At 41.2% G+C, this 26,108-nt stretch overlaps 1 protein-coding gene across 1 annotated transcript in view; it reads left to right on the forward strand.

The window, feature by feature from the left end:
• The window catches only part of IRAG2 (inositol 1,4,5-triphosphate receptor associated 2), a 131,077-nt gene that overhangs the window by 89,800 nt on the left and 15,169 nt on the right, over window positions 1–26,108 (forward strand). Inside the window, exons 20-31 of the mRNA XM_023585047.2 lie at window positions 582–644; window positions 1,144–1,231; window positions 3,189–3,336; window positions 4,028–4,109; window positions 13,932–13,978; window positions 14,087–14,151; window positions 14,307–14,411; window positions 16,432–16,502; window positions 19,393–19,450; window positions 23,487–23,550; window positions 23,638–23,665; window positions 23,856–23,996. Of these exons, the coding sequence (XP_023440815.2) occupies window positions 582–644; window positions 1,144–1,231; window positions 3,189–3,336; window positions 4,028–4,109; window positions 13,932–13,978; window positions 14,087–14,151; window positions 14,307–14,411; window positions 16,432–16,502; window positions 19,393–19,450; window positions 23,487–23,550; window positions 23,638–23,665; window positions 23,856–23,996 (960 nt within the window). The remainder of the gene's footprint in view (window positions 1–581; window positions 645–1,143; window positions 1,232–3,188; window positions 3,337–4,027; window positions 4,110–13,931; window positions 13,979–14,086; window positions 14,152–14,306; window positions 14,412–16,431; window positions 16,503–19,392; window positions 19,451–23,486; window positions 23,551–23,637; window positions 23,666–23,855; window positions 23,997–26,108) is intronic.

Here is a 26,108-nt window from a genome sequence, read left to right on the forward strand (position 1 = left end):
GGCACTGGAGGAAGGGGGTGGAGGAGGACGAAAGAAGGGGGGCGTGATATGCCGTCTGTTTCCACCGCAGTGAAGGCACATCTGTTTAAGAAGAAAAAAATTATTTATGTGGGAGATGAAAACAGGCAGAGCGCCTAAAAAGTCCCCTGTGATAAGTTGAGCTGGATAAAGGCCCATTTCTAAACATGCTTTCTCATCTTGAGAACACTGACAACATTTTCTATGACAGTAAAACTATGACAGATCGATACCTATCCCTGGGACCAAGGCCGCACTTGCATGGTGGCAAAATTTTCACAGGCATCATTTTCACTCTTTCGACTTAAGTCACCAGTGAGCTTCTTTTGTCCCCACCCAGCACCTTGCTTCTGCTCCTTGGATTTCATTCCCAGGTCAAGCAAGGGGGAATATGCAACAAGAGGTTTGCAATGATCAGCGTGTTCCCTTAAACTAGAATACACGATAAAAAGGCGATCAGGTTTGTGGACCTCAGGGATTGTATATCTTAAGGCTGTGTGTTCTGTGTCTTTGACCCTTTCGCCATTTGGATTTTGAATCTGCTCTACAATTTGCCACAACAGAGCTGTTTAGATGAGGCGTTTCCTCAGTCTGATAAAAGCCAGCAGCTGCTTCAAGAACAACTGGTAAGTTTAAGCTTTTTGAAATTGGTTAATTCCCAGTTGAGCATCAACTCCTGGCCCCAATAGCAGTCTAAGTCCAGTATAACCTGGTAGATCTCTCCACTGTGCTCCTTTCCTTTGAGGGATTCCAGGTGAAACAGTAGACACCAGGAGAAAGAATCTACAGCTAAACTTGCCCCATCTCTACCTCTCTCCTCAAAGCCTTGGGGACAATAAAGTGTTAATGTCAACGTGTTGGTTCTTGGGAATCGATGATACGTTATAATTCTATTAAATTATTGAGCTATGATTTTAGTAAGAATTATACTTGTGTGGTATACCTTTTGATCAAGACCGTGAAAGTGTTTTTACCTGATATTGATTTTTTTTTTCCTGACTGCTCTCGCAGGGTCATTTGAGAGCAGAGAGAATTTTTCCACCTTTAAAGGAGATGAGATTAGATTGTGAAATATGTGATGTTATGCCCCTTTAAACAGCTAACAACCCTTGATTTTCTCTTCAGAAACAGAGTGGCTGCAAACTCTCTAGTGGTCAAGAGGCAAGAATACATCAGCCTCTCCTGACCTTGCCCCACCCCTGCTGGCGCCCAGGTGAGCAGGGGTAGCCTCTCCTACAGCTGACCCCACCAAATCGAAAGGGGAAACAATTGATTGCAGTCATATTTGTACATGAAGAGTTGTTGAGTACTTAATGATCCTGAATCCAGTCAGCCAGGATATATGTGAGTACCTCCTCTGTGCAAGACATTGTGTTCCATTTAGTAGAGAATAAGCCATGAGAAAGCTCACAGGCTAGTGGGGAGATAGGGCAGTCATCAGAGAAAGAACCATAGAAGAGGTGAGAGTTGAACTCAGCTGGATTTGGAAAAGCCAGAAGAATGGGGAAAAGATGCCAATTAAAAAACAGAAACAACAACAATAAAAACAGAGGAGCAAGAGTGCAAAAGCCTTTAGTGTTTAAAGAAGAGTCAAACTGTCCTGCCAAATTCTCCTTATTCCAAGATGACTTGTCCAGTTTTGACCCTTCTTCAAACACTTAAGGCTTCTGCATTCTTGCTTCTGTTTTTATTGTTGTTTTTGTTTTTTCTGTAACCCACAGGATGGACTGGGGGACAGTGTGAACTACAGTGTGAGCTATGGTGCATGCGGTGCGGCAGTGCTCCAGGGTGTGTTCCCCAAATGCTATGAATGCGCCTCACTGACGAAAGGGGATGTTGATGTGGAAGGAGCAGGGGTGGGGTGGTATATGGGAACCTCTTACGTTTTTTAATGTAATGTTTTATGTCATCTATCTTTTTAAAAAAAGACAATAAAATTTTTTTTTAAAAAGCATTTGGGCTGGGTTATAGTAGAATATAAGTTTAGAAAAGGAAAAGCAGGTTGAGGTTCAAATTCTGGACTTTTACTGAATGCCAGGAGGCCAAGGGGAATGAGCTTTACCCTTGCAAATGCTCAAAGAAGCAACTCTCATCGCCATCTGGATGCAGTTGAAAGCAAAAGTTCGTAGCTGGTCCTGAAAAGAAATGGACCAAATATCAAAAGGGAAATTTAGAAGGAATAAGAAACTGGCGTGATTTATGGATCATTTAAGCTGGAGAAGGAAAACTGCCTTTTAGGGAGTGGTAATTTTTGTGCCAGACAATTACCTAGTGCTTTCCAGAAGGTATTTTATTCATAGTAAGACTTAGTGACAGTAACAACCGAGCAACAACGACGAAAACACAAGGTGTAAATGGCGCTTGCTGTGAACCAGCACGGGTCTGTGCCCTGAGCATTTCATCCTCCCACATTCCTAGGAGGTAAAGGCTAATGTCGCTCTCATTTTAGAGATGAGGAGACTCCAAGGAACATGGCATGTGTGATTAGCCCAAGATCCTGTGCCACTTTTATGGAAGGAAACGGAGGCTCCGGGTAGATTAGTTAGTTATTCAAGGTCACACAACTGATATGTGGCAGAGCCAGGATTTGAACCAAAAAAAATCTGACCGATGCCAAAGTCTATGTGCTTTCCAGTAAACTCTGCTGCTTCCTAAACTCTGGACACATCTAACAAGTTTCCCAATAAGAGTGGTTTCTCATCCCACCCCCCTTCACTGTGTTCTTATCACACCATCTCATTCTCTTTTCTTCAGGAGTGGGCAAACGTATTTCATAAGTGACCAGATAGGAAATATTTTAGGTTTTAGAGGCCACACGGTCCCTGTCCCGTCTGCTCAACTCCGCTATTTTGCGCAAAAGCAGTCATGGGCAAAATGCAATGTGGCTGCGTGGCAATACGATTTTACTTACAAAACAGGAGGCAGGCTAGCGTTGGCCTGCAAGCTGCAGTTGGTTGGCCTCGAGTTGCCTTTTGTTTTTGTTTTTTACGTTTGGTATTTCCTCCCCACGTAATTAGGCATCCAGGATTTATGTTAGGAGTTAACAGAATTGGATTGGATTTTGCTTTTTCAGAAATGGTTCAATCACTCGAGAGTGGAAGAATTTATATTTTAGTATAGTCGGAACCAGAAATTAATCTTTATTTTTGTTCTCATCTCCTCTGTTGCAGATGCCTTACATCTGGACAGCCTCACAGGGATTCCAGGACTGGGACTGACACCCTTCTCCTGTGTAGCCAGCCGAGTCCAGGCTTCAAGTGAAAGGCCCAAATATGGAGAAATAAAGGATCGTACTTTGAATGTGGCAAGAGAACACGAGTAAGTTAAAGGAGCAAAAATTTACCTGCCCTCCTCTTCACGGGCGGCCTGCTCTCATTGCCCGACATCTTAATCAGTTTGAGATTCTGATATTCTGACATCACAACATCTTTGCTTTATTTGTGCAACTTCTCTAACTTTCTGCAAACCGGCAATTTTAAACAGACTTCTCATTTCTTGTGTAATCGTTTCCTTGCCTTTTTGAGTTTCCTCATTAAAAGATAAGTTAGGCTACGTAAACTCTTTCCCAGTTTTCAAGAATATACTCCAGATTGCTAAATTAACGTAGACAGGTTTTGTTCATAATTTGTTTCTTTTACACTCAAGACTAGTCAGTCTGGGGAAACCTGTTCCTCTCCGTTTCCTCCACTCTCTCCAGCGGCTCTTCGTGCCCACCTGCCTTTCTTAAGTATACCCATCTCCCTTAGGAAAGGCACAGGCATGTCAGCTGACACTTGTGGGGCAATATCTGCCCCAAAGAAATTTCCTTTCTGTATTGAGGGTGAGAGGCGAGAATTTGCATTACAAATTCATCATTTTCATTTTTAGCTGGCCTCTCCTTGGAGAAGGTGAGCGCTCTTTTTCCTGAAGCCACGAGCTTAATTAGAAAGTAAAACTCGGGGTGGGGATAAGGGGAACTGTCGTATTGTAATATCTGCTAAAAATGGGTTCCTCTCTGCTCCCCGGCCAGGTGCCCAGGCCCCAGAGGAGGCCCCCACCCACGAGCCGGCCTTTCAGATCGCGTCAGGATGAGCCATGACCCCGGGGTGGAAGTGAGTACGGCGCTCGATTTCAATTTCAGTTTTACTGATCCCCGAGCCCAGTTCTCTTTACAGCTGTTCTTTTTTTAAAAAAGCATTGCGGGAACTCTTATAGCAAGTAAGAGTTTTATACTGCAAAAAAGGACTCAGGAGAAACGTCAACCTTTGACATCAGAGAATTAAAATCCTGCCGTTGGGGGTGGGCAGGGTGTGCGTGCCTCCTGCGGAGTCAGCTCGGGGGTCTGTGACCACGTGGAGATCTGGAGGACCACATGGAGATTTGAACTTTCTGTTCAGAGGAACTTTCTGTTCAGAGGAAGGCTGCCTGGGGACTTATTCACTCACAGCTGTAAGCTGGTGCAGGGCCCCTCCACTCTCAGAATTCAGGGCAAGTCAAGGCAATCTTGGAGAAGCTGACTGTGTATAAAAGTAGGGGAAGCAGGTGCAAACAGCGCTTCTCTGTCTAAGAAGAGGATCCATGGCTGAGAAGGGCCCGTGGGGAGCTGCCCAGGGCGTGGCGACGGAGCTAGAGCCCCTGGGAATGAGCCCTTTGTCAGGCTGCAGGCTGAGGCTGGCAATCGAGTGGAGCAGACAGTTTTGTTTCGGTATCTGGCAAGCCATCATGCTTCCTTTAAAAAAAAGCTTTACTGAGATGTAATTCACATACCAGGAAATTCACTGATTTAAATCTTACAATTAAATGGTTGCTAAAATATTCACAGAGTTGTGCAACCATGATCACAATCACTTTTAGGATATTTCAATGCCCAAAGAAATCCTGTGCCTATTAGCAGTCATTCCCTATTTCCCAGCCCTAGACAACAAACCTACTTTCTGTCCGTATGGATTTGCCTGTTCTTGACATTCCATGTAAGCGGTATCATGCAATACATGGTCTTTCGTCGTTGGCTTCCTTCACTTAGCATGAAGTTCAGCCATTTTGTAGCAAATATCAGAATTTCACTTCATTTTATGGTCAAATAATACTCCAATCTATATATAGACTATATTTGGTTCATTCATCAATTGACAGACATTTGTGTTGTTTCCTCTTTAGTCTATGATGGATAATGCAGCTAGCTATGGACATTTCATGCATAGGTGTTTTTTTTTTAAGATTTATTTTTTATTTCTCTCCCCATCCTGCCTCCCTCCACCCCCCCAACCCCCAGTTGTCTGCTCTCTGTGTCCATTCACTGTGCATTCTTCTGTGTCTGCTTGTATGCTTGTCAGCGGCACTGGGAATCTGCATCTCTCTGTTATGTCATCTTGCCACGTCAGCTCTCCATGTATATGGAGCCACTCCTGAGCAGGCTGTGCTTTTTTTGGCATGGGACAGCTCTCCTTATGGGGTGCACTCCTTGCGCATGGGGCTTCCCTATGGGGGGACACCCCTCTGTCGCAGGGTACTCCTTGCGCCCATCAGCACTGCGCATGGGCCAGCTCACTACATGGGTCAGGAGGCCCTGGGTTTGAACCCTGGACCACCCATGTGGTAGGCGGACGCTCTATCTGTTGAGCCAAATCCGCTTCCCCATGTGCAGGTTTTTGTGTGGACATATGTTTTCAATCCTTTTGGATATATATGTAGGTGTAGAACTGCTGGGTCATATTATGGCTCTGTGTTTAACATTTTGAGGAACTGCCAAATTAATTTCCAATGTAGCTATACCACTATACATTCCCATGAGGAAAGTGTAAGGGTCCCGGTCTCTCCACATCCTTGCCAACTCTTTTCTGTGTATTATTGCCATCCTAGTGGGTGTGAAATGGCAACTCATTGTGGTTTTCATTTTCGTTTTCCTAAGACTAATGATGTTGACCATTTTTTCATGTCCTTATTGACCATATGTCTTCTTTGGAGACATGTCTATTCAGATCATTGCCCATTTTTTTAATTGGGATATTTGTCTTTTTATTATTGGGTTGTATGAGTTCTTATTTTTCCTTTTAATCATGTGTATCTGACATTTTCTGTTCTTCAGTACTTATTTGAATGGCTAAGAAAAAGAAAGAAAAAGGAAAATATGTTTTGCTAAGATTTAGCAATTCTTACAAAGTTTTAATAAAGGAGGTTGAACTTGGAAGCTTACGGATATTTTGCTTTTGCTAGTTTCCCCTTTATCTGGCACTGATTTCACCAAGAAAGGGAAAGAATGAAGCATCAGTTGTATACCAGGTACAGTGTAGGAAAGTATTTCCACATGTCATCTTATTAATCTTCTCCACCATTTTGAACGGTAGATGGACTCTGTTTTTTATAGACAAGGCAACTGAAGTTCAAGGAGGTGAGAAACTTGCCCAAGATCACTCAACCAGAAAGTAGCAAACCTGGGATTCACATTCAGTTTTATCTTGCCTCAAAGGACATGCCCTTTCCACACAGAATTTAGACATTGCGAGTGTAATGGTCACTCATAGTTAACTTGAGAGTGTTTTTTCAGCTAAGAAATGTGCTGCCTTATGTATCTAACAAGGATCTCCTAATCCACCTTCACTGGGATATGTAATTTGAGTTGTCTGTGATCTTGACACTCATTAAGAAATAAAAGCTTAGTAGGGAACACAATAGGAACTCCTGTCAGAAGCTTCTGGGGACATGTATGGGTGCCATGATGATGTCACTGCTGCCTTCTGTGACCTTTGTGCCGTAGGCTCCAGGAACTCTGTTGGCTGCCCTTTGTGGCTGGTACCAAGTCTCCCCATTTGTACTCCAGGTCACTATGCAACCTGTTGGCTACGCGCGCCACTCTGTCCTTTGAGCAAGCCCCCACCTGCCCAACCCTTTGTGCTCCCATCCCCATCTCTAAACAAATAGAAAGTTCAGCTTTTCTAAGCCTTTTCCTTACTAATAAGTACAGAGGGATTAGAACATAAAATAAAAGAAAAATTATAAAACCCATGATCAGTGTTCATCCCAGCGGGCCCTAAAATGGTGGCATCTTCTTAACTCCTTGGTTACAATATCGGATATTTGACAAACAACGTGACCTGGTATTCATACCCTCCATAATTTGGTCATGACCTACCTTTCCACCCCTATTTCCCCATTGCTGCCTCATAGTTGTCCCTACCGGTCAGTCAAACGAGGGAGCATATATGGCCAGCACATACCGCAAATACTGTGTATGCTGTTTTCTCTGCCTCGAGCTGTGTACTTCTGCTCTTCTCAAAATTCTATTTTATTGTCAAGGCCCAGTTGAAAAACCAACTTCCATGAAACCTTGACAGTCAGGTTTCTCCAGGCCTTCTTGAGGTGGAAATCATGCTGGATTAGAAGTTGGGAGACAGATTTCCTTCCCTGAATCTGCTTCCCTGGGACCCTGGAAAGTCCTGGCTTGGGGGCCTCATTCTCATTTGTTAGCTCGCCCACTCAGAGAAGAATCTGTTCACTCTCTTCCTTTAGAGGCCAGGAATTCTTGCTCCTCCCTTTCTTACCAGGATTCTGACTGCCTTCTACTTATGTTTTCTTATATTTATTCCTGTAGCTGATTATAAACATGAAGTACAGTGCCCATATTTGGTTATTAACCTGTGAACCTCTAGCACCTAGCACAGGTTTGGGGTTCAAGTAGCTAGCCCATGAATATTGTTGTTTGACTATTTACTTATTTTTGTACTCCCTACAAGGTCCATTTAGAAGATTTAGAGGGAGCACTCAATGGGCCTGTTGAAGCAGCAGCCTTGCCCTCTTGCTTTCTGACCTTCCCCACCTTTTGTTGCTTGGCCTGGTGTTCCTGAGGACTGGAGATTTGTTTTCGCACCCTCCCCTATATCCATAGAGTAAGCTATGTGATTCAGCCTCGTCAGCAGGCACAGTGGGAGGTGACAGTGAGCATCTGTGTTCATAGATGGTCTCTAAGTGAGCCAAGGGCTGTAACAAGTTTCATGTCTGGAAAGGAGCTCTAAATGGTTATGTCAATCGCCATCATTTTCCATATCCCATAGCAAACCTGGGGTCCAGTTTGGGGCATTCCTGGTGGGAGAACAGAGCTACTTTATTAACCCAAGTAATTAGTTTATTTGGAATCTTTTGGTGTAGAGAGGAAAGAGAAGGAAACACATTGTCCCCCGTCTTTTTCTTTTAGAGATTTATATTGAAATATTGATGGATGAAATGCTTTGATGTCTTGTATTTGCTTCAAAACAATGCAGGAGAAAAATAATACAGGAGTAGGTTTAAGAGGTGAGAGCATCTATGAAACTAGATTGGCCGTAGGCTGATAATTGTTGATCTGCGTGAGGGGTACACAAGGGTTCATTAGTCGATTCTGTCTGGTTTCATATTTGAAATCTTAGAATTCTAATTCTTAAATTCTAAAAATCCTAAGAATCAGGCAGGATTTGAAAACTGCTGACTCTATTTCTTACTAGCTGTTTGAATTTGGACAAGTTTCCCGACTTCTCTGAATCTGCTCGTGTCACCCATGAAATGGAAATAGTGCCTCCCAGGGTTCTTGTGAGGGTTTGGATCCACACATACATGTACACACATGTGTATTACACATATACACATATGTGCCACGGCTAAGTTCTGGCCCAGCCATTCCATGGAGACAGTTCGACAGTCCAAGTAGGTCGTATTTAGAAGAAAGGCAAATCTCAACACTCTAGCTCCTGACTTCCTGATGATTGGAAAAACCTGTCTTTTTCATGGGGGCTCTTCCCAGTATTCCCAAGAATCTCCAAGGGCGCACACCAGTGATCCTCAGCTTCACCAACCAGTGGGTCTCCAGTGAGGACACCTGCTCTCTTGCCACGCGCTGGGGAAAGGACGGTGGCTCCCACGCCCGTCTCTGCAGTGCTTTCTGTTTGTTGTCAACTGCCCCGCCCACGCCAGACTGATCTCCTCGGAACTCTGGGTCTGGACCTGTGGGAAGGTCCTCTCCATGGCCAGTGCGGTGGACTCCGCGGTGCGGTCGCTTAAATTATCCTCGACTTTTCAAGGCGCGTAGACAGTGGAGTCGGGCTGGTGGGCACTGAATTCAGTGCCTCTGCCCCCTGCAGTACCCAGGCCCCACCTGGCCCACACGTCCTGAATCCTTCTCGCTCTTGGCGTCCTCTCTCCAGGTTCTAGCTGTCCATCCTCTCCCTCATTCGCTGCTCTCACCCTTGAGTCTGAACACCAGTTGTGGCAGAAATCAAGTTTTAGGCCAAGGTTTTTCTGGGCGTCTGCATCACCGGACGTGTGGTTAGGTATCTGTTCATATCCCTACATTGTCCACGAGTTAAGAAGTTGCATGACAATTCTGTGCCAACAAAACTAATGCTGCCCTCTGCCTTCTCCACCCTCCCCCGTGACCCGACCCAGACACTTTGCGACCTACGTAAAGTACCTGGCTCCTAGCAAATGCTCAGAAAGCGGGAGCTGTTACGGCCACCCAGTATCAGAACCGCTGGCAGCCTGAGTGCCAGAGGGTTCCTTCTAGGCTAAGGAGAAGACTTTCTCTCTCCTTTGGCCTTTCAAAAACATCACGAACACCCACTGTTGTCTTGCCATTCCTTTGTGGTCTCCGTCAGGTTATTACACGCTTGGGTCTGAGATAGGCTATCACTGGGAAGAGGTGATTTACAAGGCCAAGTACAGGATTAATTTAAAAATACCTCGGAAGCCTCTCTGGCCAGGGCCTGCCCGATCCTCCCAGGCTGTGCGTGGGCGCAGCATTCATAACCTTGGAGAAGAAATAACATTGCCAGTTGCAAAATCGGGACGTGTAAAAGTTGACTGATAACTGTATTATAAATGAACCTCAGCGTGCTGGGTGTGGCCTCTGGATGCGAGGGTGTGGTGTGCTCTTAGTTAGAAATGGAAAAAAAAAAAGTCTATGAGGAAATTCAGTTGTTGAGGTTCTAGCAGTTGTAATCTGTTAGAGTTCACTTTGACATGCGTTCTCTCCAAGACCATTGAAAGCGGCACTGAGTCAAGTCAAGGTTTTTTGCTTCTTTTTTTAAAAAAAATTATTAGAATGAAATAGTCCTATATAGATGCTTCTATTCAATGAAGGGAGAATAAAAATAAGTTCTCAGAAAGTCATATTAACTTATTTGACTCACATTGTCTAAACTAGGTCAGATAGTAAAAATGACCTTGGCAACTTGAATATTTCTGACTGGAAGGATTTATCCTCAAATCTCTGTACTAAAGCAGCATTTTATCTAGAAGAGGAAAAATAAAGTGGTCCTGGGAGATGAGCTAGGACAACTAATTGCCCTTATAATATCTTAGAGTTACTTCTCGTTGTTCTTCATATGGTTCTCCTGAAATATTGAAATAATACTGCTTTTGTGTATGTGTCACCTGCGTTTGCGGGCCCAGCCCATGGGAGAATCTGTCTCGCTCTGTTCCCTGAATGGCTCGGTGCCCCGCCCTGCACTTGGCTCTTGCCGTGAAAAGCAAACAGGCTGGACCCTGGATTTCCCTGTCAAGTGTGCAGCCTGGCATTGGAGTGGCGGGGCCGGGGAGCGCAGCCCTCCTGCTCCGGACATGTGCTAGTGCACGCTCTTGAGCCAGCTTCGGTGTGTGAGTACATCTCTCACCTGAAATTTCTTTTTCTTGCTCTTACTCAACCTCTTGATTTATTTCCTTGGTTGTAAAATATATTCAGGATATTTTCATGATCTGCCCAGGTCTCATGGTGCGTGTGCACAGGTTATATTCCGTGGATCAGGGGTGTTGACTTGAAGAGGGGGGATTTTTTTTTCTCTCTTCTTTCTAGGGGGTGACTTCTGAAACTGGAAAGAAAACAGCACAGTGGTAGAAAGTTTTATCCGAGTTCTACCGCACCCCAAACCCACATACCTGGAGGACTGTATCTCCAACTTTCATTAACGTAATCCTAAATTTGAAACTAATTTTGGAAAAAAAAAACCCAAAGCTTCTTTACTCTGATTATTATTGTAAGAAGGGGAAATTATGTTGTTAGATCCAATTTATGAGAATCTAGGATTGAAGTTTACTGTGTAACAGGTTGTTTTCTGATCACTGAAATTTATGAAGATTAATAATTTGAAAGTAATATTCAGTTGCTTACATTGCAACTGTTCTAGAATAGTGTAGGGATGTATGGCTACTAAATATATGAGATTTCTCCAAAATCACAGAATTATTGTTCAATTAATAAATATATTTATCAAAAGGCTTCTCCCCAAAACATTTCACATATGAGGTATAAAAGAAAAGAAGGGCTTACACGGAGAGCATCACATCATATGGGAATCATCTATAATATAATGGAGACAAAGTGTATTTTTGCTGTATTTATTATTTTGACCATAAATAATCATGCACCTTTTTTTTTCCCTAACAAAGATTTGCAGAAATGATGTGTTCCCTCTCCCTCCATACTGGAAACTGGTTTAATGGAATAAAATAGGAAATAAAAACATAATTTTTTTTTTTTAAGATTTATTTTTTTTTATTTCTCTCCCCTTCTCTGCCCCCGCCCTTCCCTCCCCCACCAGTTGTCTGCTCTCTGTGTCCATTCACTGTGTATTCTTCTGTGTCCACTTATATTCTTGTCAGGGGCACCAGTAATCTATGTCTCTTTTTTGTTGCGTCATCCTGCTGCATCAGCTCTCCATGTGTGCAGCAACACTCCTGGCCAGGCTGCACTTTTTCCACACGGGGCGGCTCTCCTTACAGGGCACACTCCTTGCATGTGGGGTGGCAGGGGACACTCCTGCGTGGCACGGCACTCCTTGAGTGCATCAGGACTGCACATGGGCCAGCTCACCACACGGGTCAGGAGGCCCTGGGTTTGAACCCTGGACCTCCTATGTGGTAGGCGGACGCTCTATCCATTGAGCCAAATTTGCTCTGTAATTCTCTTTCAAACCTAACTTCAAGATGACGTCTTTTCTGACGAAGTTAGCTTTATATAGTCATAGTGCAATAGTGCTGCTTCAAGCCGCACAGAGTGACAATTTTTATATATGTAATATTAAATGGACCAGTTTTTTAATTGTTAAAGAATCAGTTCTTGTTGATTTTTATGAAACATGATACTCAATGAGCTGAAGAATATTTGATTTTTTTCCAATTTTTATAGCTTCGTTTCTTGTTTACATATTATAGTTAAATAAGCATATTGTGATTACTAACAGCCTGTTTAAATATTTTAAAAATAGGACCAACATCATTTAACTACATACAAGGTGTAAGGTACAATTAATTACTCTTCAGAATTTAAGGCAGATACACCTGATCTGTTAACTGTCCTGTGTCCATCAGGTCTCTCTGGGGGACACTGGATTATAAAGCCTTAGTTTCTAATCTCATCTGGCCTGCGAGCTCCTCCAGGATGGTCCTGTGTTTTGTCTGTGTGTCTTGTCACTGTTTCTGGCAAAGAGTGGGCCTTGGACAGAAGCCCATTGAGTTAAATTAAATTGATATCATGATTCAATTACATGTAATCTGACCCAAAGCCATTTCAAGCAGTGACCACATGGAAAGAGAGAGGAAATGGATGGATATCCTGATAAAGGGGGGGACTTGTGTAAAACCTTGCTCGCTAAATTTGTGGATATTTCTAGATGTCTGAGGCGACACTTTTAAAAGTTTATGCTTAAACCAACCAGTCTAATCCATTAGCCTGCATTCGTTTTTGCTCCGACGATGTGGAGAGGACATTGTATTTAATCCAATCTGTTGTGAAGGCTGGCGCCACTCTTTGGAATCCTCTTGAGAAATTATGTCATGGACCTCAGTTTCCTTACCTGCAGTAAGCAAATCTTCTCTTACCAAAGCCTGCTGTGTAGTATTGTCAGGAGAATTAACTGAGATGATACAGAAAAGGACGTTTGTTTATTTTAACACAGTAACCACACCCAGGCTCGATTATAGTACTGGGTAACTACAAGCCCAGCACACTCTCCTTAAACCTTGACCTTTCTGTGACTCTGTAAGTCTCTTCTTGGATAGGTTCTAGCACTTTGTATGATATGCAGCATTCCTCCACGGACTCCTGCTGCTGGTCATCGTAGTTAAAGAAGGAGGTCTATGCTCAATTATAGAATATTAAATGTCTTCCTTCTTACATCGTCTGTGGGAGCTTTTGATATGTCAGGATGATTTCAGTTTTAATTGGTTAAATTCTAATTTGTTTTCTTTTCCTAAATAAATTCAGTAATAATGAAAAGAAGCTTATTCATTTTAAAAAAAATTACATTCCTACAGTACTTTTTGAAGAAGACTTAATGAACTTCTTAACCCTGAAGTCCTAAAGTAGGAATTCCCAGCAGAGATTGAACGGCTCCAATGAGACTTTCAAGCACTTGCCTTAGCAGGCCGGGACCACAGTTTCATTCAGCTCATTTTGAGCACCAAGTAATAGGTGCCGACTTAGATTTAAACCTTCAGATCCTTGAGATATGAGTTGTCTGACATGTACAATTTGCCTAGGCTGAAAATCGAGGATCATGTTTAAATCAACAGGTTCAAAGTTTTAGGGTGAGTAATATTTCCAAAAATAGAAATGTTGTTTTATGCCTATGTAGAATGTTCTGTTTAAAGAAAACTTGATTAACTTCAAGAAAGAAACTCTAGCTGCCCTTTAAGGTTAGAATTTGTTTTGCTCCCAAATTTATTAGGCTTTTCTTTAAAAATAGCAGGCTTGTACATATACTTAAAATTGGATTTTTTTTTTTTGAAATACAGCTTTGAGGAATTACGTGTATGAGTATGCCCTATACCACCTCATTCCCATATCCTCTCCAAAAGAGCAAAGTAAATATGAATTTGTTTAAAATCATATGAAACTGTTTGTTTAAAACAAACTCTCTGGAATGGAAAATGTCAAGTTGTTGAACTTATATCTCCTTTTTTTCCTTCTTAAGGAGAATGGTGTTGGACGCGTCTCTTCTGAGACCCTGCCACAGTCCAGGTAGGCCTGTTTGTTTTGTGGGTGCAAATTTGTATGTATATACATATAATTTTTAAGGGAATTCTTTGGACCTGACGCTCCAAAATATTTTTTCTACCCTCTTGACAGGGAATATTCCCCATTACCACCACCTGGACACATTTCATCCATGGACAGTTCTATAACTTCAAGTGGTGAGTGGCCTGAGAAAAAATAGAAACTTAGAGCGTAGAATGAAAATGACCAGCCTGATGTCCTGGGACCCGCCGAGGTGTGTGCAAATGAGAAGAACACAGGCAAATTCTGCATTTGCACAGTATTCATGCAGTGAGTTTCTTCCTCTTGGTAGATTCTGGCTCAGAAAATTTGAATATGGCTTCGGGTGACCTTGACTCTAAAGCACTCTGTGAGAAAGAGAAGACCAGATCAGCATCTGCCGTGACAGGGATCAAAGGTAGGCTGTTGAAGGGTGCAAACGTAGTTTCCATTCTAAAACACCGGGCAAACCTGTAAGCTGATGGGGGCGAGTATCCTCAGTAGCGCAGTAATAATATTTTATAAAAGCATTTTGAAGATCTAATTAGTCAGGCGAGAAAAAGAGTACAAGAGGTGGCTATGGCTTTCATGAATGAGATGTTACCAGTATTGCTCTTCAATTCCTTAGAGAGAGCCAAAAATACTAAATATATACATATTCGTTTTTATTGTGATAACATATACATATATATATTTATATATATAAAAACACAAAATATCCCATATATATTACAATATATTTTAAGGGTACTTAAATATTTCCTAATGGCAGAGATTGATTTGACACAACTGGGTCACACCTGTGGCACAGTTGTTGCATTACGTGCTTAGGAACTTCTCAGAAACCTAATTATAGTCTATCAGGTCGGAAGGATCAGTTTGGGATGGTCCATTTGGTAGGCACGAGAATTAACAAGATGGTATGTTAACTTCTTTTCTGCCACTTGCCTCTGGAAAGAAAATTGTTATTTTTGACCTTTCCAGTGAGCTATGCTGCAGCTGGCACTCTTGGGAAGCACAGACTCCCTTTGCTACTTCCCCAAATCAGTCCAGGGTAATGTACCCATTCTCTGGTTTGAACTAGACATTTACACTTGAGAGACATAGGTGCTAAACTGGAGTAGCCACACAACTGCAGAAAGGAACCCTTTCCACAGACTATTTGAACAATCTCTATGTACCACCTTACACCCAATAAAAACATTTTTATGTAAGTCTACATCGAGATACCATTTTTCCCCTTGCAGATAGACAATGATGCAAAAGTCTGATTACACTGTGTGTTGGTAAGGTTGTGGGGGGGGAGGGAGGGGAAGAGTTCACATAGATTGCAGTAGGAAATATAAATTATTGTAACCAATATGGAGGGAAATTTTGCAATATCTCTAAAACTTCTAAATACACAAATCCCATGCATTCAAAATGGCATACGCGTAAGATAGTCTACCACCCTGTAGTCTGAAACAGCAAAATATCAGAAGCAATGTAGCTATCAAGCAATAGAAGACTGGTTAATATATTTTGGTCTATCTATATGGTGGATTAATTGCATCCATAAAGCTTTATAAGTAAAATCTTTACTTAAAATTATATCCAAGAAATATTGTTTCTTGAAAAAAGCAAGGTATAGAACATTATGAAGGACATGCAAAAATTTGTGGAAAAAAAGGACAGGAAAAAATTATGTTTGCCTCTCCAAGGCTAGACAAAAGTTAATACCATTGTGGAGAGGAAGAATGGGTATCTGACAAGGATAAGAGGGAAAAGTTTCACTATGCAACAACATACACTTTTTAATTATTGGCCATAAGAATCATTACCTGTCTTAAAATTTAAAGAAAAACTAAAAACATTTCCATGGGGGAAAACTTGTTTATCCCTGAAGAAAATGGCTACCACTTTGTTCTTATTTGTATATAAATTTTTAAAAATCTATGTTTTAAACGTTTTTCCATTAAAAATTAAAGAAGCAAAATCTATCTGTAGCTGCTGCCCTTGGTGACTGTACTCTTACTTAAACGACAGTTTATCCAGTTTGTTGGAAGGATGTCATACTTTGTTATCAGCCTTGCAGATTTCATTTTTTAAAAAAACCTGTTTGTCAAGCTATAAAAAAGTTACTAATTGCTCATGTTTCCTTCATCCTGTTTCTATTATTACACTAGTAATATTTTTGGTGGAAAAAAGCAGCAGCCTTAAAAAAAATCCACTAATCTAAAGGCGTCTAGATGTTCGAGTCTGCTGAGAGATCTTATATGGTCGAGCTTCCTTTGAGCTTTCATTGCTCTGTGGACACATGAATTTTTGTAGTGCATGATTTGTCTCATGTTAAGCCTGGGTTATTAATTGGCCTATTCATATTGATACCCTTCTTATTTCTTCCACTTTTACTTGTTACTGCTCTCCCAACTGTTTAGTGTGTTTCCTTTTTATCATAGGCACCAGTCCAGCTCATGAGAATATTCCACTCCAAGGCTCTATGAGTGAGGACAAAACCGTACTAAAAATGGTAAGAAAAGTACACATGATAACAGTAAAAGTAATGATACATTACAGTGGTACAGCTGTCCCTTTAAGCATTATCTCTTTATAGCATTTCAAAATATTATGAAATTAAGAGAATTTAATTATGCCAGTATTTTATGCACAAAGAAGTTGAAGCTGAGGCATCTTTGGATTCATGTAAGGTCAGATGCTAGTCAGAGCTGACTCCACATGGATTGTTTGCTTACTCATTCATTTACTCATTAAATGTGTACTGGAAACAAGCTACATATCTACCAATAGAGGACTGCTTAAATGAAAGAATACCTTAATAAATAAAGTCGAATAAAACAGTGATAGCTATTAAAGAAGTTATATTCTAATCAGGTGAAGATGACAATTATCCAGTAATTAGAGAGTGATTAGTGACACGAAAAAAAAAATGCTAATGCTTGGGGTGGGCAGTCAGAGAGGTTGTAATGGAGGCAGTACACTGTGGGTTGAGTGCTGGAAAACTGATATGACTCATCTAGACCACTAGTGTTCCAGGCAAGGCAAACAGGTGCACAGAGACCGAGAGAAGCCGAAAGCGTGGGCACAGCATGATACCCTTGGGGAAGGCATGGTTAGGGCAAATGGTACATTGAGAGTTTGATATAATAAAGACAAATTATAAAATATTATAGAAATATTAATATATAGAAGTCAAGGGTGGACCCTGGAGCCAAATCCAATTATAGGTAGTTCTATCTATAAACTCTGTGTTTTGGGGACAGTCATTTAATCCATCTGTATCTCAATTTCCTCATCTCTAAAACAGGGACAATAACTCCTCCCATTTAATGGGGTCATTGGTAGGATTTGATGAATTAATGTGTCTAAAGTGCTTGGAATAAGTGCTATATACGTGCTAGCTATTGGCATTGTTGCTACGTGCGGGGGTGTGGTGGAAAAAATAGGAAGATTAGGCAGGGATCAGATAAGGAAGGGCATATTAAATCATGTCTAAAGGTTTGGATTTCTTCCCACAAGCTCTATCCCTTTACCATTGGAAGAGTTTTATGAGGGGATTAACATCAGATTTGGTTTTTCTCCTGTAGAACTTAGTATCTTAGTAAGGGATTTGCCCTGCTCCAACACTGGGATCTTGCTCACGATGGACTTGGAGACAGCCCCACGCACCCTAGCCTAGCCCTGATCAGCTCGGCTGTAGTTGAATTGTGGGGGAAATTCTTAGCCAAGGATTGTAGAGATTCCTTTTTCCTTGACAAGCTCTAAAATAACTATTTGGTTCTTTTTTTTTTTTAAGTCAGTAAGTTAAAAAGTTCAGAACCCTAATAAAATCAATCAGGAGGGTTTTTTGTTTTTATTTTTTTTACAAGCCCTTTTTGGTTGACTTGGCATTTCTCAGCTCCTTATTGGTGAGGTTTCTTTCATTTAAATAGCTCATGTGTCTGAGTAGTGAAGAAAGCTCACTTAGATGAATGTGAATGGGAAATATGGAATAGCAAAGAGCAACCATGGACTCCTGCTAGAAGCCTGGCTGGAAGGGCAGAAGAGGAAAAAATCCTATGGCTGGATTAGGTCAGGGGATTGAGGGAGGACTCAGAAATTTTGAGAACTTTCTAGTATTGGTAGGAACAATCCAGTGCTTATTCCCTGTACTATTGCATTTGTTTCTTTTTTTTCCAAAACTTTAGTTTCAACTGTCTAAAATTACCTGACTTGGCATCAGTGGCTTTATCAAGAAATTTGTCTAAGACTCTTATATTTTAATGGAAAATTTCTTCAGTGTCCTAAATATTTCCATTAATCGGAGAATGCTGTATGAATAAAATCATAAAAATGATTGTATACCTATGGTTTTCCCATTAGATTCCCCCAGATGGTATAGCATAACCCTACTAATATGGTGACTTATTATGCAGACGCATTTATAGGTCTGGCGACTGAATTCGTTACCTAGAGATGCCGTAACAAATAGCCATGAACTGGGTGGCTTAAAACAACAGAAGTTAATTTCCTCACAGTTCTGGAGGGCAGAAGTCTGAAATCAAGGTGCCAGCAGGTCGTGATTCTCATGGAGGTTTTGAGGAAGAAGCTCCATGCCTCTCTCCTACCTTCTGGTGCTTGCTGGCAATCCTTGATGTTCCTTGACTTAGAGATCAACCACTCCAACCCACCTCCAGCTTCACATGGTGCTTCTCCCTCTGTGAGCCTGTGTTTTTCGTGTAAGGACCCCAGCCATTGGTTCAGGCCCACCTTACTCCAATATGACCACACCTTCACTAGATTATATCTGAAGACTTTCCAGATGAGGTCACACCCACAGGTATCAGGAGGGCATTAGGTTGGGGAGTAAAGAAGCACTGTTCAATCCACTACACTGACCCTAAAACATATTCATTAGTAAAAGCCTAATATCATTCAATCCTAGCAGCTTTCTTTGCCACAATAAACCCCCAACAACCCATTTAAAAAGTTGCTTGTGATATCCCTAGATCACCCCCACCTTGCCTCTTTATTTATCTAATCCTACTACAAGTTCCAGCTTAAGTTCCTTGTCTGCAGAGCCTGTCCATGCTACTCAAATGAGGATGCCCTTTTATCTTTCTATTCAGAGTGCTTATTTATCTATAGCTCATTGATTTGGCAATTAACCCTATTTTGCTTTGTGGCAATTTGTATCATTTTTGAAGGTGTTTATATATTTATGTGCTTTCTTGCCTCAACTAGACTGGAAACCCCCTGGAGTGGGTCTTTTTTCCCCTACCCCTAGTATCATTCCTTAACTACTTTAGAGGGTTTAATATTTTTGTCAGAGTGTGATTAGGAGTAGATGGAAAGTTGGTAAATGATTGGTTATAAATGGTTTCCACTCTATGCACAGCCATAAAATCTATTTACGATTTTAGGAAGCCAAAGAGGAACCAGAAACAATAGGAGAGCATAGAAAAGAATGTGCTGCAGGAGGTAAGGAATGCTCTCTCCCAACCCCGATGTGACCTTTGCTCTCTGCTAATATTTTTATGGATGAAATCTTTCTAAGTAAAGATATGAAACCTTGGGAGGTAGGGGGAATGGGGCATCTCAGAATCCCTTATATATAGATATATATATATATTTAATTGAAGTATATCATATATGTCCTTATATTTTTTAATGTAACATTTTATATAAATGAAGTATCTTTAAAAAAAAAGAATGTATTTTTTAAAAAAGATGTGGAACCTACAAATTCTATACCTTTGGATGAGATCTGACAATAGGACTGATTCCCGATTCCATCTGTATCACCTTCCAAAAGCTGCATTTACATTGCAGTGACTATTAGACCCCAGAGGAATATTTGCTTTTGCTCCCCACTCATCTCTTCTCTGTCTGCCTTGGCTACTGCCCTCCCACCACCCCAAAGGACTTGTACTGTCTAGTGCCCTATTGTTAACTAAGACTCAAACTAATATTGCTTTGAAATTCTAAGCTTCACTTTGAGTTCTTTTTAAGAATCTCATCAAAGAGTCAATAAACCAATATTTACAGAATAAGTACTAATCTGCTTCCCTCCTTAGCCCAGCTCTGTTAAGATAGAATGATGAGCAGAACTAAGGCTTTGAAGTTACAGAGACTCCAGAAATGATCAATCTCTGGCTAACTATGTAACCTTGGAAAGCTACTTAACCTTCAGCCTCAGTTTCCTTGTCTGCAAAATGGAAACAATGAGTTTTTTAAAAAAAAAACAAAAAAACAAAAAAAAACTAATAGGAGCCCTGCACTGATCAAGATGGCTGAGTAAGATGTTTCAGGGCTCTATCCGCCTACAAAAACCTTGGAAAAACCAGCAAGAACTGCCAGAAACATCTTTCTAAAAGCTCCAGAAAACAAAGGATTGAGTAACAGAACAAGCGCCTAATCAAGAAACTTACAGGTGGTAGGAACTCGTGGACCCTGGCCAGCTCCTCCCCGACCCTCCACTGGTTTGGTATGGGCTGTCCTGTGCTTTCAGCATGGACCCCTGTCCCAGTTCCACAGGGGCAGAGCAGCCTTCGCGCACCTGCGAGAAGCCTGTGTGTCTGGTCTAATCTGTCTGGTCTAATCTAATCTGTGGCTTAAGGGATTTGCTGTCCCAGAACTTGCCGTGCATATAGAAGGCGGTTCTCTGAACTCCCCTACAGAAGGCAGTGGGAGAGCAGTCAAGTCGGGCTGCCCCAGGCAAGGGCCTGCTGGCTGTGGGACATAGAGTGTAGTGTGTGGGACCCGGAGGAAAATGTTTCCTAGGGAAGAGGGGGCATTCACATCTGTGTAAATGGGGACTTCCTAGGATCACATGTGTATGCCCAAGACGAGCATGTGCAGAAAGGATCAGGGAGGTCGGGAGCTGTTCTCTAGTCATTATACGGGTGAGTTCTGAAGGAGAGCACTTGAACAAGCCAATTTTCAAAACTGGAAAGGTATTTTCTTGTTTTCCCTCTTTTTTTTTTTTTGATTAGCTCTTGACAGTCAAGGAAAGCTCTGATATAAGCCTTGTCATCTACTAGCTTAAGAAACTGACACCTCACCCAGGGTTTAAAAATTCCAGCAAAAATGCCTAAGCATATCAAAATATCCAGGCTTCGACAAAAGATTACAAAACATTCAAAGAAACAAGAAGCAATACCCAGGCAAAGAAGAAGATTAAAGCATTAAAAACCATGAATGAGAAAGATCAGAACTGGGACATTCCAAAAACTAAAAAATTGTCCAAAATATGCTCATAGAGCTAAAGGAAAACATGGACAAAGAATTAAAGAAGATGAGGAAAATGAGAGATGAACACAAAATAGCAATACAGAGATGGAAATTATGAAAAGGAACCAAACAGAGCTGAAGACCACAGTAACAGAAATTGAAAAAGCAAACCACAACTCCCTTGAGGGGTTCACAACTTATCAGAGCTCACAGAAGAAAGAATCAGTGAGCTTGAAAATAAGACCATTGAAATCAGTCACTCCCAGGAGCAGAAAGAGGAGTGAATGAAGAAGAGTGAACAGTCAGAGAAAACTGTGGGAAACCACTGAACCTACCAATACATGCATTATGGGAGTCCCAGGAGAAGAAAGAAAGAAAGGAATAGGGAGACTATTCAAAGAAACAATGACTGAAAACTCCCCAAATTTAAAAAGATGCTCAACAAACTCCAAACAGGATAAACCCAAATAGACCCACACTATGCCTTGCCTTAATCAAACCATTAAATACCAACAATAAAGACAGAATTCTGAAAGCCACAAGCAAAAAGCAGTGGGTCACATACAAGGAAGCCTCAATAAGATTAAGTGCCAGTTTCTCATAGGAAACCATGAAGGCAAGAAAGCAGTGGGAAGACACATTTAAAATGCTGAGAGCAGAAAATTGCCAACCAAGAATTCTGCTTCTGGCAAAACTCTCAAAAACAATGGAGGGATGAAGACATTCCCAGATAAGCAAAAGCCGAGAATTTTGTTACCACCGGGTTAGTCCTACAGGATGCGCTAAGGGGAGTTCTGCAGATTGCAAGGAAAGGGCATTAGACAGTGGGCTGGAGCCACATGAAGAAATAAAGATTTCTGATAAAGATAATGGCATTTGGGTAAATATAAATACCAGTACTATTACAGCTTTTATTTGTAACTCTACTTTTTACTTTCTGTAGGATCTAAAAGGCAAATATATAATACGTAATGATAAATTAATGGTTTTAGGCTCATAATGTGTGTGTGTGTATAAATATATATACAATATATATAATTTGTGACATGAGCTACACAAAGGTGGGGGACAAAGGGGTATAAGAATATAGTTACGTGTGCTATTGAAGTTGTTAAGCCAGTAGTAGGAAACGGTTCAGGTTAAACAATGGGAATTTAGTAGCTCGCAGTTCTGAGGCTGGGAAATGTCCAAATCAAGGTGTCATCGAGGCAGTACTCTCTCCATGAAGACTGTGATATCCTGGGGCTGGCTGCCACTGATCCTTGGTCCTTGGCTCCTCTGTCACATGGCAAGGCACAAGCAGCCTTTCCTGGCCTGCCCATTTTCTTCAGGGTTCCATTTAATTTAATTTCAGCTTCTGGCTGCTCCCTGTGGCTTTCTCTCTCTGAATTTCATTCCACTGATACAGGACTCTCGTAATAGGATTAAGAGCCCTCCTGATGGGGCTGGGCTACACCTTAACTGCAGTAGCCTCATCAAAAGGTCCTACTTACAATGGACACCCACAGGCATGGGTTAGATTTAGGGACATGCTTTTCTGGGGTACATTCAACTCCAAACCACCACAGTTACTAGATAAAAATAATACCATCCTTATTTTGTAGATGGTTTAATGAAGGTGTGATTTGTTCAAGGTCACAGAGTTCTAAGGGTCAAAGCTAGGATTTAAACCATGTTTTCCTATATCCAATGTTCCTAATAACTAATCCATTATCCTTTTTACAAAGTTGTCATGTAGAGTATTGTTAATATGTGTGAAGAAACTTCTTCTGGGATTGGCTTATAGTAAACAGCAAAAAATGGTTAATGTCATGTTTATTGTGATTGTTACCATAACTGCTATTATCACTACTACTACTTCCACTACTCCTGCTGTGCTGCTGTGGTCTCAATCTGAAGAAGGACCAAAGTACTAGAGGAAGGTGTGCATTTAGCCACGGGATCGAGTTAAATTAACATTCAGATGCAAGGAGAACAGTGTGGACTGTCCCTTGACTCTGGGACATTCACAGGTCTTAAAGACTATTATGTTGGCGTGTCGGCTGATGATTTTAATGTCACCGTGATCCCACTAGCATGGCATAACATTGGCTTATCATTTAAGTGAGCACATTCCTAGCTGACTACGGTATTAGACTTACTTCAACGAAATATCTTTGTATTTGGAACCTAAAGAAGGAAGGAATCCAGAATAGATATAAAAAGTTTGTGAGCACATTTGATCTAATGCACCTTTAGATGTTAAGCCTTTTTAACTAAATAATACTTTATTGTCTTTTAATAGACTCTGCTGCTACCCCTCTTCCCGTAACCACTGTGAAATCAGTCAACTTTAGACAAAGTGATAAGTAAGCTCTTCTCACATAGCTTGTTAACATTTTTTTTGCTTTTCTGTTGAATCATGTTTGGAGTAAATTCTTTGTTTTATCCTACAGCATTTCTGCTAGTGAGAAGGAAGTGGAGGTGAGTGTAAAGCACATTTTTTTTCTTTATTTCATAAGAAAATATTTCAGACCCAAGTACTATAGTTGCTTGGCTGGCTTGGCACTAGGTGCAGGTAAAGCCTCTGCATGCCAGTTCTGTGGCTGGGCAGAGAGGATATTTGACCACATCTGTTTGTTTTGTCTTTACTCTCTCCTTATTTTGACAACAGGCAGAATTTCTCAGACTGTCTTTGGGATTTAAGTGTGACTGGTTTACCTTGGAGAAAAGAGTGAAGCTTGAAGAGCGGTCCCGTGACTTGGCAGAAGAAAACCTGAAGAAGGAGATCACTGACTGTTTAAAGTTACTGGAGGTTAGAATGAGAACATTTGGGGACTACGCATTTGGTCATATTTTCATAATTACATATGAGTTTACTTGTATTATTAAAACTAATACCAGGCACCAAGCCCTGCCTGGTCCAAATTAACAGGAAGTGCAAATCCAAGATCAGGCCGAAACAAAAGATTCACGAAGAGTAGAGTATTGGCAATTAAACAGAAGCTGCCTTTTCAGGTAGACTGTGAGCATCATCTGCCTTCTCTCTGGATTTTCAACTAGATTTCAGGCAGTGGAGTAGTCATGCAGAAAACTGAGTAATTTTAAGCATCAGAGAGGAGAATCAAAAGTCAATTTCCTTTTATGATTAACCGAAGAAAGAGAATGGTGATGATTTCAGGCTTGCCAGATGATGGAAAAGTCCATCGATTGGGCCCTAAGAGGATGACGGGATTGTTTCAGTGGGGCTGTGGAAGTGTAACAATGACTGTTATCCTTCCATCTTGTGAAGTTACCATAAGTTTAGATATTGGCTGGAAAATTAAGAGGGTTAATTTTGGATGATGAGAAGAAAAATTGAGGAACTGTATTCGGTTTTGCTAACAACTAACATCTGCTCTTCCCTTCCCAGCTAGAGGTGATTATTTTAACTACAGTAGAAAACTGTCTGACAATGGTTATCCCAGTTGGTGAGCATATCAGTCTGTTTTGAAAGTAGTCACCGTTCATTAAGCACTTGGGATCTATTACCTCTAGTATTCCTGGAAGGGAGAGTATCATCATCTCCATCCAAAAGATGAAGAAACAGCAAATCAGAAGGGTTGATATATTAACATTTCTGAAATGAGGATACAATTTACAGTCATTGGTGCCATATAATTTTAGTGTCAGCACTTTTTCATTCTTAGTATCTCTTACTGTCTGTGGCATTTTAGATTTGGGCAAGACTTGGAGATTTGCTCATGGCTAATAGTGGTGGATTGTTTGCTTCCAAATCTGCTGTTCTCTTGATTCAGTATCTACCCAAGTGAGAAGGTTGTTTCTTTATCAGGGAAGGGTATCATTTAGATGCAGGGCACACATTTGAGAGGAATATTCATAAGGCAATGAAGGCATAATTGACCAATCTGCTCAATCATTGTCAGTGACGGAAGAGCAAGTGTAGCAGTCAGAGCCAAATCTAATTCCATCTATTTTCACTCCTTTTCTCAAAAGTTCAAACTATGCTCCTTATACAATATATCCAACTCATTTATAAGCATAATCTCTTCACTATCACCACTTAATTACATCGTATTCTATTAACTGATGAAGAAAGATGTGAATGCAAAAGAAGGATGTCAAATTTGGAACCTAAAGAAGAAGGAATCAAGAATAGGTATAAAAAGTTTATGAGCACTTGCATATGTCTACCAGACAGTCAAGGAAGATTAATATTTTGATTATCACTCATTATTCTTTGTGGCTTCTTTTTACTCTCTACCAAGGTAATCAAGATTTGAATGTACACCTGCATTTTCAACTTAATGTTAGAATCACTCGCTAAATGTTTGGGTCTGATATCTATTTTTTTTATTTTTTAAAGATTTCTTTTTTAAATTTATTCCCCGCCCCCCTATTGTTTGTACTTGCTGTTTGCTCTCTCTTTGCTGTGTACTCTCTGTGTCTGCTTGGCTTCTGTTTACGAGACACCAGGAACTGAACCGGGGACCTCCCATGTGGGAGAAAGGCGCTCAGTCACTTGAGCCACCTCAACTTCCTGCTTTGTTGTCTCTCATTGTCTTTCCTCATTGTGTCTCCTTGTTGCATCATCTTGTTGTGTCAGCTCGCTCTGCCTGCCTGTCATGCCAGGTTGCTGTCTTGCTTATCTTCTGCAGGAGGCACTGGGAACCAAACCTGGACCTCCTGTGTGGTAGATGGGAGCTCAATTGCTTGAGCCACATCCGCTTCCCCCAATATCCTTTTTAAAAAAATTTCTCTCCCCCTGACCCCCTCCATTGTCTGCTCTCTGTGTCCATTTGCTGTGTGTTCTTCTATGTCTGCTAGCATTCTTATCAGCGGTACCAGGAATCTGTGTCTCTCTTTGTTGCATCATTTTGCTGCATCAGCTCTCCGTGTGTGCGGCGCCACTCCCGGGCAGGCTGCA

The sequence above is a fragment of the Dasypus novemcinctus genome, chromosome 20 (assembly GCF_030445035.2).
Source record: "Dasypus novemcinctus isolate mDasNov1 chromosome 20, mDasNov1.1.hap2, whole genome shotgun sequence".
NCBI lineage: Eukaryota > Metazoa > Chordata > Mammalia > Cingulata > Dasypodidae > Dasypus > Dasypus novemcinctus.